The 14,409-nt window shown below is 42.2% G+C and overlaps 1 protein-coding gene across 2 annotated transcripts in view; it reads left to right on the top strand.

Annotated features, from left to right (window-relative positions):
* The window catches only part of nlgn3a (neuroligin 3a), a 126,994-nt gene that overhangs the window by 34,625 nt on the left and 77,960 nt on the right, over positions 1 to 14,409 (top strand). Inside the window, exons 4-5 of one of the 2 annotated variants that reach the window (XM_022192173.2) lie at positions 2,046 to 2,105; positions 9,992 to 10,141. In XM_022192173.2, coding sequence (XP_022047865.1) covers positions 2,046 to 2,105; positions 9,992 to 10,141 — 210 coding nt within the window. The remainder of the gene's footprint in view (positions 1 to 2,045; positions 2,106 to 9,991; positions 10,142 to 14,409) is intronic. The other variant, XM_022192174.2, reaches the window with a different exon arrangement.

Raw genomic sequence — 14,409 nt, 5'->3', positions numbered from 1 at the left:
GTAAAGTGTAGCATTGGAACTGAATTATTCATTATTTTTCCCCGTAATACAGCTGATGAACACGCTGAGCAAGGTCAAAGTACAGACCATGGAATCAAAACATTCAAAAGGCCTCTCTACTTTATAGCATCAGTGTGAACAGTAAATGCCACACAGCCTTTACATTATACATTACAGTGTATTGCATCCATCAATTAACAATGGATGAGTTTTCAAACAACGTTTATTCACATACAGCTTTGTTTAAATGGCATTTATAGGCCAGAGGTTGATGTTTGTTTTGACTTCTCCATGTGTCTTATAGTGGTATTCTCTGACTGCACCTGACTGACTGAATTTCCCACATGAATGGTAGAAACTGCTTCTTAATAAGACTCATGCTGACAGGTATTGACTATAGAGATTCACACTGTGAACAAGAGTTTTGTGGCCTTATTGAATCATCCAGCTCTGAATTGGAGGGTCAAAATCATTATACAGAACTGTGCCGTTTATTGAGATTAAGGTCAGCTCTATTGATTATGAATTCACTGCAAAATTCATAGTCCTTAGTGTGTTAATTATCCTAAAGAATAAGTGCAAAACTTGCTTTACCGTGGTACGAGGTGAAAGGAACAAGTAACATGTATGAGACCAGAATTTCCCTTAGAAAACTGTTGGTTGTTAATTGATGTTATTGTAGCAGTTTAAGGCAAGGGTCAAACCTGTCTCTGCTCAGAAAACAAGATTCCAGGAAGACATCGTGATCTTGGAGTAATTAATGGTTCTCTAACTCCCATCAGTCAGCCTGATATATTTTGTTATTAATTTATGTCTCTACTGGACTATTGATTGCACTGAAGGAAAAGTCCAAGGTCGCGTAAGGGTTTCAGATTTACTGTATCAAACACTGTTACGGAGACAACTCTAAACTCAAACGGGCGCTGAATAAAAGGTCAGGGTCTCAGCAAAACTTTAAAATTCTTAATAAGACATGTATTTATATTCTGATGGAAACAGACTGATAAGTACCCCACCAACTAACCAGAAGATCTACTAGGCAACACAATGAGATCACGCATGGATGTAAAATTCTCTCCAGTTTAAATGGAAGGCTGAAATAGTGCTTGCACACTATACTTATACACGGTGTGCAGCCACCCCATGAGGTAGCTTTTCATACTACTGTAACACGAATTACCTACTGTTTGCGGCAAAGAGACGAGCAGAAGTAACTGCACACATCACTGAGTGCACATGATACATGCAATCTTGTGATTTATTCAGATCTCAGTATCTCAAGGGGAGTTGCAATGCAGCACATGCTTTTGTTGGTAGTTTAAAGCAATTTCTTTTAGCAGTCTTCCGCATTTTAATATTTTTTTTTTAGTTTGCCGGGTATGCCACTTTTTGTTAGTATCAATTTATTTGCCTTTTTATGGTCTCTTTAGCTGGATGCCCGAGTTCCAAATTGGTGTCAGGTGCACGTTCCAAAGAGACATTTACTAAAGTCTCATTTATATGCGCAGTAATCTTCCAAAGACCAAGTAGCTGTTTATTTCTTGCCACAGTCTTTTAAGGTATTTTTGTTGTTTCCCAAACCTATGCGTTTAGTTTTTTTTTTCCTGGTAAATCTTAAAAGTTCCCATCTGAAAATGCCAGTGGTGTATGACTCTGCTCGAAATATGCTACAATAAAAGTGAAGATTTAGGCTGCAAGGTGTGTGTGTGTGTGTGTGTGTGTGTGTGTGTGTGTGTGTGTGTGTGTGTGTGTGTGTGTGTGTGTGTGTGTGTGTGTGTGTGTGTGTGTGCCTTTTTTTTTTATTATTCAGTGTAGGCTTTTCAATTTGTGTACCATTAAAATGTTTCTCTTGTTGCATTTGCTGCCTGTGTACAAATAAAATGATGTTATGGGAATGTATTTAAATTTACATTGCTATTATTCATATGTGATTTCAATGACTACTCCTTTTGAAATGCCTCTTTTTTTTCCCATCTCTATGTTGCCAAACATGCTATTTTGAATTTCCCTGTGCCTCTCTATGTCTCTCCCTGCTTCAACAACAGGGGCCCATGCAAAAAAACAGGGCGAGGATTTGTCGGATAACGACGGTGATGAAGATGAAGGTATTTTCCATGGTGAACAAAGATGGTGCATGATATTCTACTACAAATGTCATTATTTTCTGATCATATTTGGATTTAGTTTGATTTAGTTTGTTTTTTTAAAATTGCAAATGCAGCCATCAAGCACCCTGTCACATTACAGTCTGTAGAGCTTTTTTTTTCCAAAAAGAGTGCATGTGAGTGAAAGTGCTTTGTTCCTGAGCATCTTAGATTCAGTCGATGAAAAGAGTGTTGGGCTTTAGAGCCAGATAAGATCTAGTAGCCGTCTAGATAACCAAGCCCCGGTTGAGTCATTTTAATATCTCATATAGTGACTGGAGCAACTGTTATTACAAGGGCAGAGTCAGTGGTTAGAACCCCTTTTTTAAGGTGTGGCCAGCAGCTGTATTGGTGGCGATAATGGCAGATAGAAAGTGAGGCAGTAGTGTAATATCAGACTGTTCACCAGGTCTGCCAGCAGATTTAGATGAGAAGCGGCAGTTCAGGAGTGCTGCTGGAGAGGATTAGAGGCGAGAGGTGTAGAAAATGGGAAGTTGCTGCTCAGCAATCGCATTGTTCACTTTCCATATTTATCTTGGGATATTCCTGGCTCAGGGTGGATCTCTGCCGAGATTAGAATGAGAGACGATTCTTGTGCTGCAACAGAAACGGCTTAAGTCTCTGAATCTAAATCAAACCCTTGATATCGCTCCACCCTTGTCTTCCTTTGCCACTGTAGGGTAGGTGATGCAAGCATGATGTTGGGTATCAAGGTAAAGCCCTTGATTCATGCTCCATTTGTTTGTTATGGACAGATTGGATTTTTTTGCATTATGTGTGCATTTGGTGAACAAGATTTAACTGTATGTCTGAAGCGAAGCTGTTTGGGGCCTCTGCACATGTTTAGTACATATGGACTGTCTGTTGAGGACGGAAGCGGACATGTCACGGTAAATTGCCATATCTTTTCACTAATTTCTCTTCAATGTTGGCACAATGAGCACCGGCTTGCTGTGGGTCCTGCGTTGGGTTTTAAACCCAACTGGGTTCTTTCCAGATGTTTAAGAGTTTGCAAGGAAGCGTCTTCCTCTTTGCCAGTGGACTCTTCTCTGAAAAAGAAGCCTCACACTGGCCTTGATCACAGAACAGGAAGCGTTGCCATGGCACCACTTTGACACACAGGTGTTTTCTCATTCAAGCTCAGGGCGAGCTGTTGCAACTGAAGCCAAATTGCTGTCAGTCTTTGACTTGTCTGTGTGTATGCATGCATGCGTGCGCAGGTTTGTCTTCCTTCAAGCAGGCCCACATGCATCAGTATGTAGCCCTAAGTCCATTTAAAATTGCTGACAAGTGCCGATCCCTTTGTCTGGCAAGTCTTTGCATGCGTACACAGTGGCTTGGTCTCCAAGCTGTTGTGCTAGACTAGCCTCACTGAAAATGTGACAAGTCTATTCTTTACTGAGCGCAACTAATGCTATTTACAGAGCATCACCGTAGAAGCACAATACGGTCCCAGCAGAATCTCTGCCACAGCACTGTAACTAATGCATGTGTGACAGAGTTGCCCATCAATCCCTAAATATGATCCAGAAGATTTTCATTGTTCTGGTGAATATGTCGAACTGTCATGGCCCGACATATGAAACCAGTGTTCAGGGACACCCTTTTGTTCCTCTGTAATTCCCCCACGCAGAGCACTGTTACCTCTGTGAAAAAACTACTTTCCTCTCTGAAGGCTGGTGGAGTACAAACCACAAAGTCCTTGTAAGCTGTCTTACATACTACTGCTCTCACAAGTAGCTGTACTATTATTGCGGGTAATAGCAGTCTCCTTGTCTGCAGTTAATGCACTGCACACATTACCAATGAAAATCAAACATTTGTATTCAAGTTAAAGGGCAAGTAGAATCAGAACACAAGCAGAACTCCCACTCTCTCACTCTCTAGCTGATGCACCACTTATCCACATATTCTCATTCAGTTGAGAGAGCTACTGTCTTGTCTGGTTTCTCTGTCCCCCCCACCCCACCCCACCCCACCCCCCACCACCCCAACTTCCAGTCTGTTCATCCCAGCATTGCCATGCTGTCTCAGTTGGCAGTCAGTCTATCCTGGGCTAATTCGCTCCCCCCTCCTCCAATATATCTGAACTGCCCTCTTCCTTGTTATTACCCTCTAGACGCATTTTTAAATTCTAATCCAAATAAATATTGGAACAATAAATGATTTTTTTATGACCAAAGAAATGTAACATATGTGATGGAGTAGTAAGACATAAATTTACAACAAAAAGACTGTGGAACAGCCAATAAAAGCATTCGACTGGGATGAAGAGATAAGCAAAATGAAATACGGAGGGAGAAATTTAATACCTTTTCTACTGCATGTTTCTTTCTGTCTACTGGCTGTCGCTGAGGCTGTTCCTCTTAGCCTTTCTGGCTGTTTGTCTCTTCCTGAGTCTTGCCGTCCGTCCCATTGTGTGCCCGCCTGTCTGAGCGACAGTCAACCCCCTGGCACTCCCAAAGTGCATTCAAATTCTACACGACGCTCCCTCTAGCAACACAGCCGTGTGGGCCAAGTTGCTGTGATTTATACCAACCCACAATCAAGACTCAATTTTACAGAGGCTGTTATTGCACTGTAAAAGGGAGTGCAAGCTTTCAATCACCTACCTGCTGTTGTTAGATAAAGGTGGGCATGTAAATAGAGGGAGTGAGGCTGTGTAGGAGCTAAATCTCCCAGGTGGAACATGACAGTGGTGCCAAGGTGCTGTGCCCAGTGATAGGCAGGGAGAGGCGGCCGTCCCCACTCCACCTCTCGAGTGTCTCGCACCACTGCTGCCTCAGCCCTCTCCCACTGATGAAAAATAGATCTGTGAGTGTGTCTGTCACTTGGCAATTTGAAACTCCAGTTCTAATCAAAAAGAATGCTTCCTCCTGGTGTGTACGCACTCACACATGAACACCCACGTCCATTGAATCAGTGCTCCCGCTTGTTCACATAAACAGTGCTTGCTTCCAAACCCAAGACACAAGCGCTGAAGAAGACAACAGACACACGCACGCACACACACACACACACACACACACACACACACACACACACACACACACACACACACACACACACACACACACACACACACATACCAATACTCTCCATTGCTGCTGTGCCAGGGAGCAGAGCTGAGCTCCACCTGCCTGGGTATTACCATTAATTCCATTGCACAGGCCTGACTGGATCCCCATGCAGCAAAGCCCTCAGCTCAGCTCAGGCAGCCTGGAGAGTGGTGAATCGACTGTGGGGGCAATTCACATACCATTCTCTACATTCTGCCACTATCCTATTCTCTCTAATGTGGCAGCGATGAGGAATCGTGCCCCCTTGAAGCCCGTTTACGCAGAGATCTTTGGAATGCTTGCTGCTCAGCTTCTTTCCAAGATAAGCTTTGCTGCTAATGGTTGATCCACATCATTTCAGCCATTTCAAAGGAGGGGGAAACCAGACTGTTGCTGTCATCATTTTCTTTCTTTGTCCTTTAGTCTTGAGTGGCATGAAATAATTGGGAAGGCAAAAACATGTACAAAAAAACACACTTCCTTTGCATATTCTGAGGAATATAACAGAGGAGAAGAGATAGGCTTTGAATTTACTGAGACACTTTGACTCTTTGCTTATGTGCCACTGCATGTCTCAGGGGTTTGTGCAATGGGTTTGTTGGTATGTTGGCGTCAACCTTCAATGGGTTTGTACAGTATAATGTCGGCTTTTGTGACTTACACTGAGGACAGCAGGCTTCCCTGAAAGACTAAAGGGTTACTCCTCTTTCACTCGGGGAGCAAACAGCTGTCTGTGAGTCTTAAGGATGACAGCACCTCTACTGCTTCCTCCTCTCATCTAGATCCAGGCCGGCTACAGAGGGCTTTGGCTAATAGGCTCGTAGGCTTCTCACGGTGTCTCTCCTTTCATTTTACTTAGCCGGTATCTATCCCCATCTCTCTTTTCTCTATCCTCATACATATACACTCTTTCTGCTCTGTTGGCAACATCATATTTAACAGAAAAACACGGCAGTTAAGGCCCACAAAGTCACCTTTGCACAAAGGTCATTTTTCCCTTTACATTTACTTTAGTCATGTCAAGAGTCATACTAGACACACGCACTCACACAGATTTCCTTGTCATACCCAACCCTGTGTTCAGATTGTCTTTGTTTACAGGTACACAAAGCATCAGTTACTCAGGTGTTGTGAAGAACACTGGGCCTGACACAGTTGAGCTATAAGGTGTTCATTTCCTATCTTATCCCATCACTCCTGATGATGTGCAAGCTCTGAAAGTCCACTAGCCTAAAATAGCAACAGCTGTGCAACAGCTATTTTTTGTGTTCCTCGCTGCACTGGCTTTTGTGAGTCCAAAATAGAAAATTTGTCACTGTGTGTTCTTTCAATTCAGCCTATTTTCCCCTCTGAGGTCTAGCCACACAGTGGAGGTTCATTTGGTTCAGTATTAAAGGAATTTTAAGCAGACATCCAGTGACATTAACAACACTGTCAGTGACTTGAACATTGACACGAGCTGCTGTATAATTTGCTGTAATTACACCGCCTGTTTTGCAAGAAGCTCCCCAGAAAAAACTATATGCAATTCTTTAACGTGAACATGGGCAGTAATGGACTTGTCTTGAGCAAACTGTGAAGCTTGGCCTGACAGGAGAACTACAGTAGGGTGCATGTCATGTCCTGCCACATCAGGACATTGTCATCCGTCCCCCCCTACCTCAGACCTCACTGATAGTCGCTGACAGCCACCATGTTTCACCAAGTGTTGATACAGTGAATGCCACCGACACTTATCTCCACTCGCCTTTGTCCTGTCCCACTCCAGAGTGTCAAGGCCGGTTCTGAGGCGCTTAACGTCAGCTGTATGACTGACTGCTTTCAATGGAGTGTGAGGCAAAGGACAAAAAGGTGGAGGTACAGGTGGAGAGAGAAAATAAGATAGAGGAGGAAGGTAGGAGTGCTTTGAGCCCTCCTGGTGGGTTTCACTTGCAGCAGCAACACTTAGAGGCTCAGCTCAGCCCTGAGTTATGCCTCCCACTGACACTCCAATCAGTCCATAGCCACGATGAGGGATCTATGAAAGGTTATGCCCCTCAGTTCCTTCCAGAATTCATGCTCTGTGATGTATTTGTAGGTGTGACTGTCCCTAGTGTCCAAACAGAAAACCTTTGATTTATTCATTCTTTTGCAATTTATTTTTTTCTACTCGAATACAATTATTTGCTCTTTGTTAATCTGCGCTGGGAGTGTTTGAACGTGTGTGGAGTAGATGGTGCATGATCTCACTTGAGAAAAAATGTGTGAGAAAACTGATGTGTTACTTTACATAAATTACTTTTTCTGTTCAGTTCATTCATCATTGCATATCAGCTTTCATCAGCATTTCCATCAGTCATTTTTTTTCTTTTTCCTCATCTCCAAAACATGGGGTTATTTGTCTATTCATACATACATATATATATATATATATATATATATATATATATATATATATATATACACATATATATACACACTTATTGTGCATGAAGTTGTATTGCAAATTTATTGGTTTTGTGCATTAATAAACATATCTCTGTTTTTTCCTACCACAGCTCTGTGCTAAATTTTGATGCTATGAATATGTGTGTTGATGTAATGATGTGTTTGCCTTGGAGATGTAGTGAATCAGGAATCAGCCTTTTGAGGTAGCCACTTAGTCACCTGTTTCGTCAGATTAGGCCACCCACAGTGACCAACAAAACTCAGATCTCATTGGTTAATAAGACCTACTCATCTCATTACCTCCAAGTCATACCACGCCACGGCCAAAAGAAAAATGATGATTATGATTTTTGTCACTGTAAACCAAAATCCAATTGGGATCTGTTGCATGCATCTCCTGCTCTGACAGCAAACATGGTGTCAGTGAGAACTGTATATCACATCTATGTGACACCTCCCACATCAAATCAACTCAATAAATAGATTAGAAGAAGTGGAGCTTCGATGCTTTTGTATTGCTCTTCCAAAGGGATTTAACTGTTGTCATGGAGACACGATGTGAATCAACAAAAGAGGTGACTGATAACATTGACATGACTAATCTCTTTTTCTTATTTCTGCCCCCTGTTCCTTCTTCCTCTCTGCCATTCTCTTTGTATCTGTGGCCCATTTGTTTGAATAGCTTGTGTTAGGATATCGTTTTGCTGCCCCCCTCCCCTCCCCTCCTCTCTGACTGTACTTTTCATGCTTTCTCACCCCATGCATCCCCCTCCTCCTCTTGTCTAAGATAAGTGTGTGCATAGAGAAGTGTCAGCTATAAATCACATTTCACTGTGTAGCCTTCTCAGATACCAGCAAGATAAAGAAAGCCATAAATAAGGCCACATCATATACAAGTTATTGCTTTGCTTTTAAATGTATCGGGGCCATGAATAACCAAGAGAACAATGCGAATCAAGTCTAAGCTCTGCTATGGGGGGGTTATGGAAGAAAAAAAAACTTGTCGCGACAAAGCGCATTTTAGTAGTAGTCCTGTGTGTTTAGCGTGCTAATGTGACGGGGGTGCATAATGACGAGGAGTGCCTGCAGATCGATGCAGATTGGGCTGTGCAGGATGTAGTCTGCTGTTCTTCAGGATTTTGAATTTTGGCTCTCAGTCACCATAGCAACCAGAATACAATGCCACCTTTAAATCTGAGCCCATTGCTTTTCTTCTTTTTCTCTGCTGTCTTTTTTCATCTTTCCCTTTTTCTGCTTTTACTCCCTTATCTCCTTCCTTCCTTCCTTCCTTCCTTCCTTCCTTCCTTCCTTCCTTCCTTCCTTCCTTCCAGTCCGTATTTTTGTCTCTGCCTTTCTGTCTTCCTCACTCTGTGCACTCCTACCCCTTCTCATTCTCACCACTCGCGGGGCTTAGAGGGAGAAAAGAGAGGCAGGGAGTTGGACAGAGATGGAGGAAAGGCGGGAGAGAATCGGGGGAGAGACAGGGGAGAGTCTGTGAGTGAAAGCGATACAAAGTGAGGGAGGGGAAGGCGAGAAGCTACACAGAACGAAGGAGGGGGTGGGGGTGGGGTGGGAGCAGGAGTGAAAATGAGAGAGAGTTTCTTGTCTTGTCTCCCAGCTCTTGCTAGCCAGTCAGTAATTCAGTCTATTCCTCAGACAGAGGAGGCTTTTTTCTTCCCTCTACCTCTGGATGTGCTTTATCTGGCTGGAGTGTCGCTCCAGCTGGGCATCAAACCCTGCTTCGGGAATAAAATAAACAACATTTACTGAAACTGAGGAAGAATTTCTAACTGCCTTTAATTCCAAGCAAGACTGGGCCAATAAATTGTTGAAGCATGATAGGTATAAAAAAACAAAAGAAGGCGAAAGGTAGCATTGTGTAATTAGCCAGTGCGTTTTCCCCCTATCACCGTCAAGCCAGATTAGCCTTCTCCCTGCTTAGGAGATGTGTCAGAGTACCTCTCTCTTTATTCTCCCTAATGGGTTCCTGCATGTCTATATTAGGAAGGGGTCTGCCTCCTGGAAGGCAATGCAAAACAAATGCAACCCTAATAGTTTGGTTTATATGAGGCAAATGACTCTCCACATTTTCTGCTGAGATGGCCTATTACTATAATAGAGTTGAACTCGACACAAAGAGTGGACATTCATTTGTTTCCCATAGAGCAGACAGCATAGAGCATTGCTTCCGTTTCCATTAGTAGGCCAGCAGACTGTGCGATTCCAGCTGGTATCTGGGAGGTGAGCTTGTCTGTTTGTGGCCACCATGTGCTGTAACTGCTGTAATCTGAATCTGAGCTGACCCTTGATTGGAGTGGGTGGACGACAATGTGAATGTGTTAATGATGGCCGCTCTTGCAGACATACGAGACACCGGGGCCAAGCCTGTGATGGTCTACATCCACGGAGGATCCTACATGGAGGGGACGGGCAACATGATCGATGGGAGCGTCCTGGCCAGCTACGGAAATGTCATCGTTATCACTCTCAACTACCGCGTTGGAGTCCTCGGTAAGCATCGTCTTCCTTTTTTTGTTCCCCCACCTTCACCTCCTCCTTCAAGGACATTTTTCTGGGGCATCTTTGTAGGGCACCTAGGTGTAATGAGCACTGCACTGCTGATTGCTACATCAAAAAAAAAAAAAGTAAATATAGTGGTTCCTGAGCTTTTCCTGTCGAGGTGGTTGTCATGTATCAAAATTACGGTAATTGAGTGGCTGAATGTGGGTTTGTGTTGTGACTGAGGTTTAGAATAAATTAAGAAATTATTGTAATGAAGATGGAAAAAAAATTGATGAGATGGGCGTGATGCAGGAGAGGAGAAGAGTGAGCAAACGAGAGGTTCTCTCTGAGTTGCGGTTGGTTGCAGATTGACTCACACAGCTGAATCCTCTTTCAGACACTTGAATGTGTGTGTGTGTGTGTGTGTGTGTGTGTGTGTGTGTGTGTGTGTGTGTGTGTGTGTGTGTGTGTGTGTGTGTGTGTGTGTGTGTGTGTGTGTGTGTGTGTGTGTGTGTGTGTGTGTGTAGAGAGAGAGGGAGTGGAGACACAGAAAGAAAGAGAGGGAGAGCAAAAGAGAGCGACAGAGAGCTCCATGGAAACAGCTGCAGCAACACAAAATGGAGTTTGTTAGCGTGCTACCCAAGCTTTGTACCTTTTCCATCCATCTTCCTGACACAGTTGATTTCCCTTCTCACTTATTTTTTTTTTTACATTTAGAGTGGTTGTGGACCAACTACAAACACTTTGAATATAAAAATTAAATTTCCATGTTGTTGTTGCATTCATTGAAATTGTTGCCTCAGATTTGATCCAACTTGTTGGCAGCCGTTAACATAAAAGATGTGGTTGGTGTTACTCTGTGTTTGTTATTGTCACCCAAATTCCAAGAAAAGACAAAAAAGAGCAGTAATTCGTAGATCTGTCACTCGATGATTTCAGATGTCTCATCCCAAAGCCAACGGGTTCCAACTGAAGACATATTATAACAAAGCTTACATGTCTTCTTTTAAACATCTGAGCACTCTAATCTTTAGCAAATCTTCCTCAAAGTGAGATTAATGGTGCATTTGTGAAGAAATGTTTTCAAGCTGTGTAATTTAGCTTCTTCCAGTTGGAAGTAGCCAGTAAATGCGTAATACTGAAAAATTAGAATGTAGCAACACACCAAAATGTGTAATAGCTACACCGGTTTGCAGCACTGAACATGTAATTCTTATAACAAAGATTGTAAACCTGTGATATATTTCAGTCTATTATTTTCTTTATATCTGCATGGTATTTCTTCTGAGCTTCAAGTCATGTGATTTGCTAGTTTCTTCCTCTTTGCAAACAAAAGACTGCATTTTGGCACCATAACAACCGGGTTCAGGGATAAGAAAACTTTCAGATTTGTGTTAAAATGCACTCAGTTCAGGTGCATTTTTTTAGGTTGCTATGGTGACGAGCCCTGATAAAAGAATAGCTGCTAAAAGATTTAATCACCCAGTACATATAGAATACTGGAAAAATGAAAATGTGGCAACACACCAAATATGTAATTGCTACACTTGCCTGCAGCGCTAAATGTGTTGCTTCTAAAAATCAGATATATTTTTGTATTTTTGTGATTTGCTAGTTCCTTTCTCTTTGTAAATAAAAGATGACATATTTGCACTGTAACTACAAGGTAAGGTTTAAGAGAAAAAAAACATGATTGGAGTTCAAATGCATCCTTCCAAATACCAAACACAAATGCTATTCCAGGTTGCTATGGTGACAGGTCTTGCCACAAGAATAGCCGCTAAAAATCATCTCTCAGTTTTATAGTTGTGCATTATGCCTTTCCTTGTGACACTGGGCTGAATGTGCTGAACAATAGCACCAATAAACAAGAGAGATTAAGTCAACTAACAGGCTCAGTAATGTCAAACACTCCACAAAAGTTGTTGTTGTTAGTTGTAGGTGCAAGTTGGTGGTTTAATCTTCTACATTGTAAAATGCTTCATTCCCCCTAATATAGAAAAATGTTATGCATGTGTAGACCATTTACCATTATGTAGTATCGTCCACTTTGATATAACAAGTAAGGCCATAGCAGCAACAAACCCTTGAGTGTAATTATCTGAGCATTGTTTATTTCCTGCAGGAGCATCTACACTTTGCTGGATGGGTTACTGTATTCACTGTAAATAAAGAACAGTTCCCATGTTCATCATAATGAAGACTTGCAACCAGGAGGTGATTTATTGTTTTTCATAATATATGGGATTGGCCCAATGGGAGCATCTCTCTGCTCCCACAAAGGGATATGCATAACAAGGGGGATGCATTTTGCTAATTTTGCTAACAAGGGGTATGACATCCCCCTCGTCTCCCCTCAACCTGCCTAATGCATGTAACTCTGTGGAACAGCTGGCTCACTGATTTACTTCATTGTTTTTTGAACAACAATGGAGGTCTGTCACACAGAGAAAGCCATACCGGTGACTCCTGGGGTTGGGGTTCGGGAATGCCAAAGGGGTTGCTCAATTAGTGATTGAAAAGTCACAAGATAATGAACACCTGCACAAACTATGCAACCTGGTGTTACTTGTACTGGAAATAAACGGTATATATTGACATTTTTCTGCTTACATTCTAAAGTGATTTCCATCCTTGTCTCCAGTCTGCTCTCTGTAAACACTACTTGCAGTTGAGCCCAGTTCATCCAAAAAAATCTCTAAACTTTTGTTATGTTTCTGTTGATAACAGTTAAATTGCTTAAGCTTCCTGGTTGCATTATGGTGTGCAGCATTTTTCATTTTTTACAGAAGTTTGTTTTTACACAAAAGCATGCAGAATAAAGTGATATTGATGAAATGAAATTTAAATTTAGTTAAATTAAAAAAAAATCTGAACATTCTCTCAATTTTTTTCTCTCTCAAGAATGGTGTAATTTGGATGATTTTTTAAGGATAACATGGCTTTTATAAACATGCCGGCGGGCTTTGGAATTCAGAAGGTTAAAGGGCTGACAGCCACAAAAATTGAGAAATGCTGAGCCATAAAAGGCTTCAGTCTAACAAGCAGTACTTGTTAGTAAGATCAATTCAATATTGGTGTTGATGTCCTCATGACATTTGTTTACAACAGGAAAAATACAGAGTATCACCAACTTCATCCTTAAACGAGCAGTCGGCCTCACCTTCCTTGCTCAGAGATCTCCACATGTCAAGAGCAGGGGGATGACTGAGGAGCGGTGCTGCTTTATCCTCCCGGACAGTGAGATGATTGCTGTGGTTGAATCACAGAGGCACAACTACATTCATCCTGAAACTCTCTTTTTGATGGAGATGAGAGCGCTACAGCTTATCGATTTTGTCATCTGGATTGCTCGCCTTGAATACGCTGTGTTTTCCTCCGTCATTTTTTGTGGAGTATCATTTTGAGCGTTGTAATCAGCCTTCAGGGTGGTAAGGTAGTGGGGGGGGGACAGGCTGTGCACGCCGCCTCGTGCTCCTGCCGCTGGTTTAAAGCTGAGCATGTCAGCCTAATACAGATTCATGATCATATTTCTTTCATGGCACTTCAATTATGAGTCAGATGTTTCTTCTCTCGCTGCCACATTTTGCTAAATGTCATTCTACATGCATGCACACACACCCTCAAACGCTACATGCAAACACCCCGAGTGTGAGCACGATCACACTCGTGCTTTGCACAGACGTACCATGAGCACAGAGGATGAGACAACACGAACAACAAACCACACACATATGCAGATGCAGTTTTCCTACATGCATAAATATGAACACTTAAAAAACATGCATCCACATACGCACACCAGTGCAGTTCACAAAGCAGCTCTCTTGGTGAGCTCCCCAGCAGCCATTCTGAGCAATGAGCAGAGAAGAAGTGATGCATGTAGTTGAGTGATAATGTCCATCACTGTAGCATGGTCTGATAATCTCCCCGTGGTACGGCTTTAAACTGTTATTACAGACACTCTCATATAAACCAAATAAAACCAAGGCCAGGGAGAAATCACACCATGATGGGGCAATTAACACTAAGCTGTCTGAATGTGTTCACTCATAAAGCATGAATTTCAATACTCGCAATGTGAGAAAATGTAATCACATTTTTCCATTTTTATTTTTATTTGCAGGTTCTTGTTGTTTTTATTGAATATGAGCGTAGCGAACAGTTCAGAGTTAATCTAGCCTAAACAGCATTAAGTAGAGTAGAGTAGATTAACTGTTTGTATTGGACACAGCGTGCGTTTTCCACTGCTCTCATTTAAAGCCTCACACTTGCAG

Source organism: Acanthochromis polyacanthus, chromosome 10, assembly GCF_021347895.1.
Source record: "Acanthochromis polyacanthus isolate Apoly-LR-REF ecotype Palm Island chromosome 10, KAUST_Apoly_ChrSc, whole genome shotgun sequence".
Taxonomy (NCBI): Eukaryota; Metazoa; Chordata; class Actinopteri; family Pomacentridae; genus Acanthochromis; species Acanthochromis polyacanthus.
Note: the sequence above shows the minus strand (reverse complement) of the source record. Positions and strands in the feature narration are given on the sequence as shown.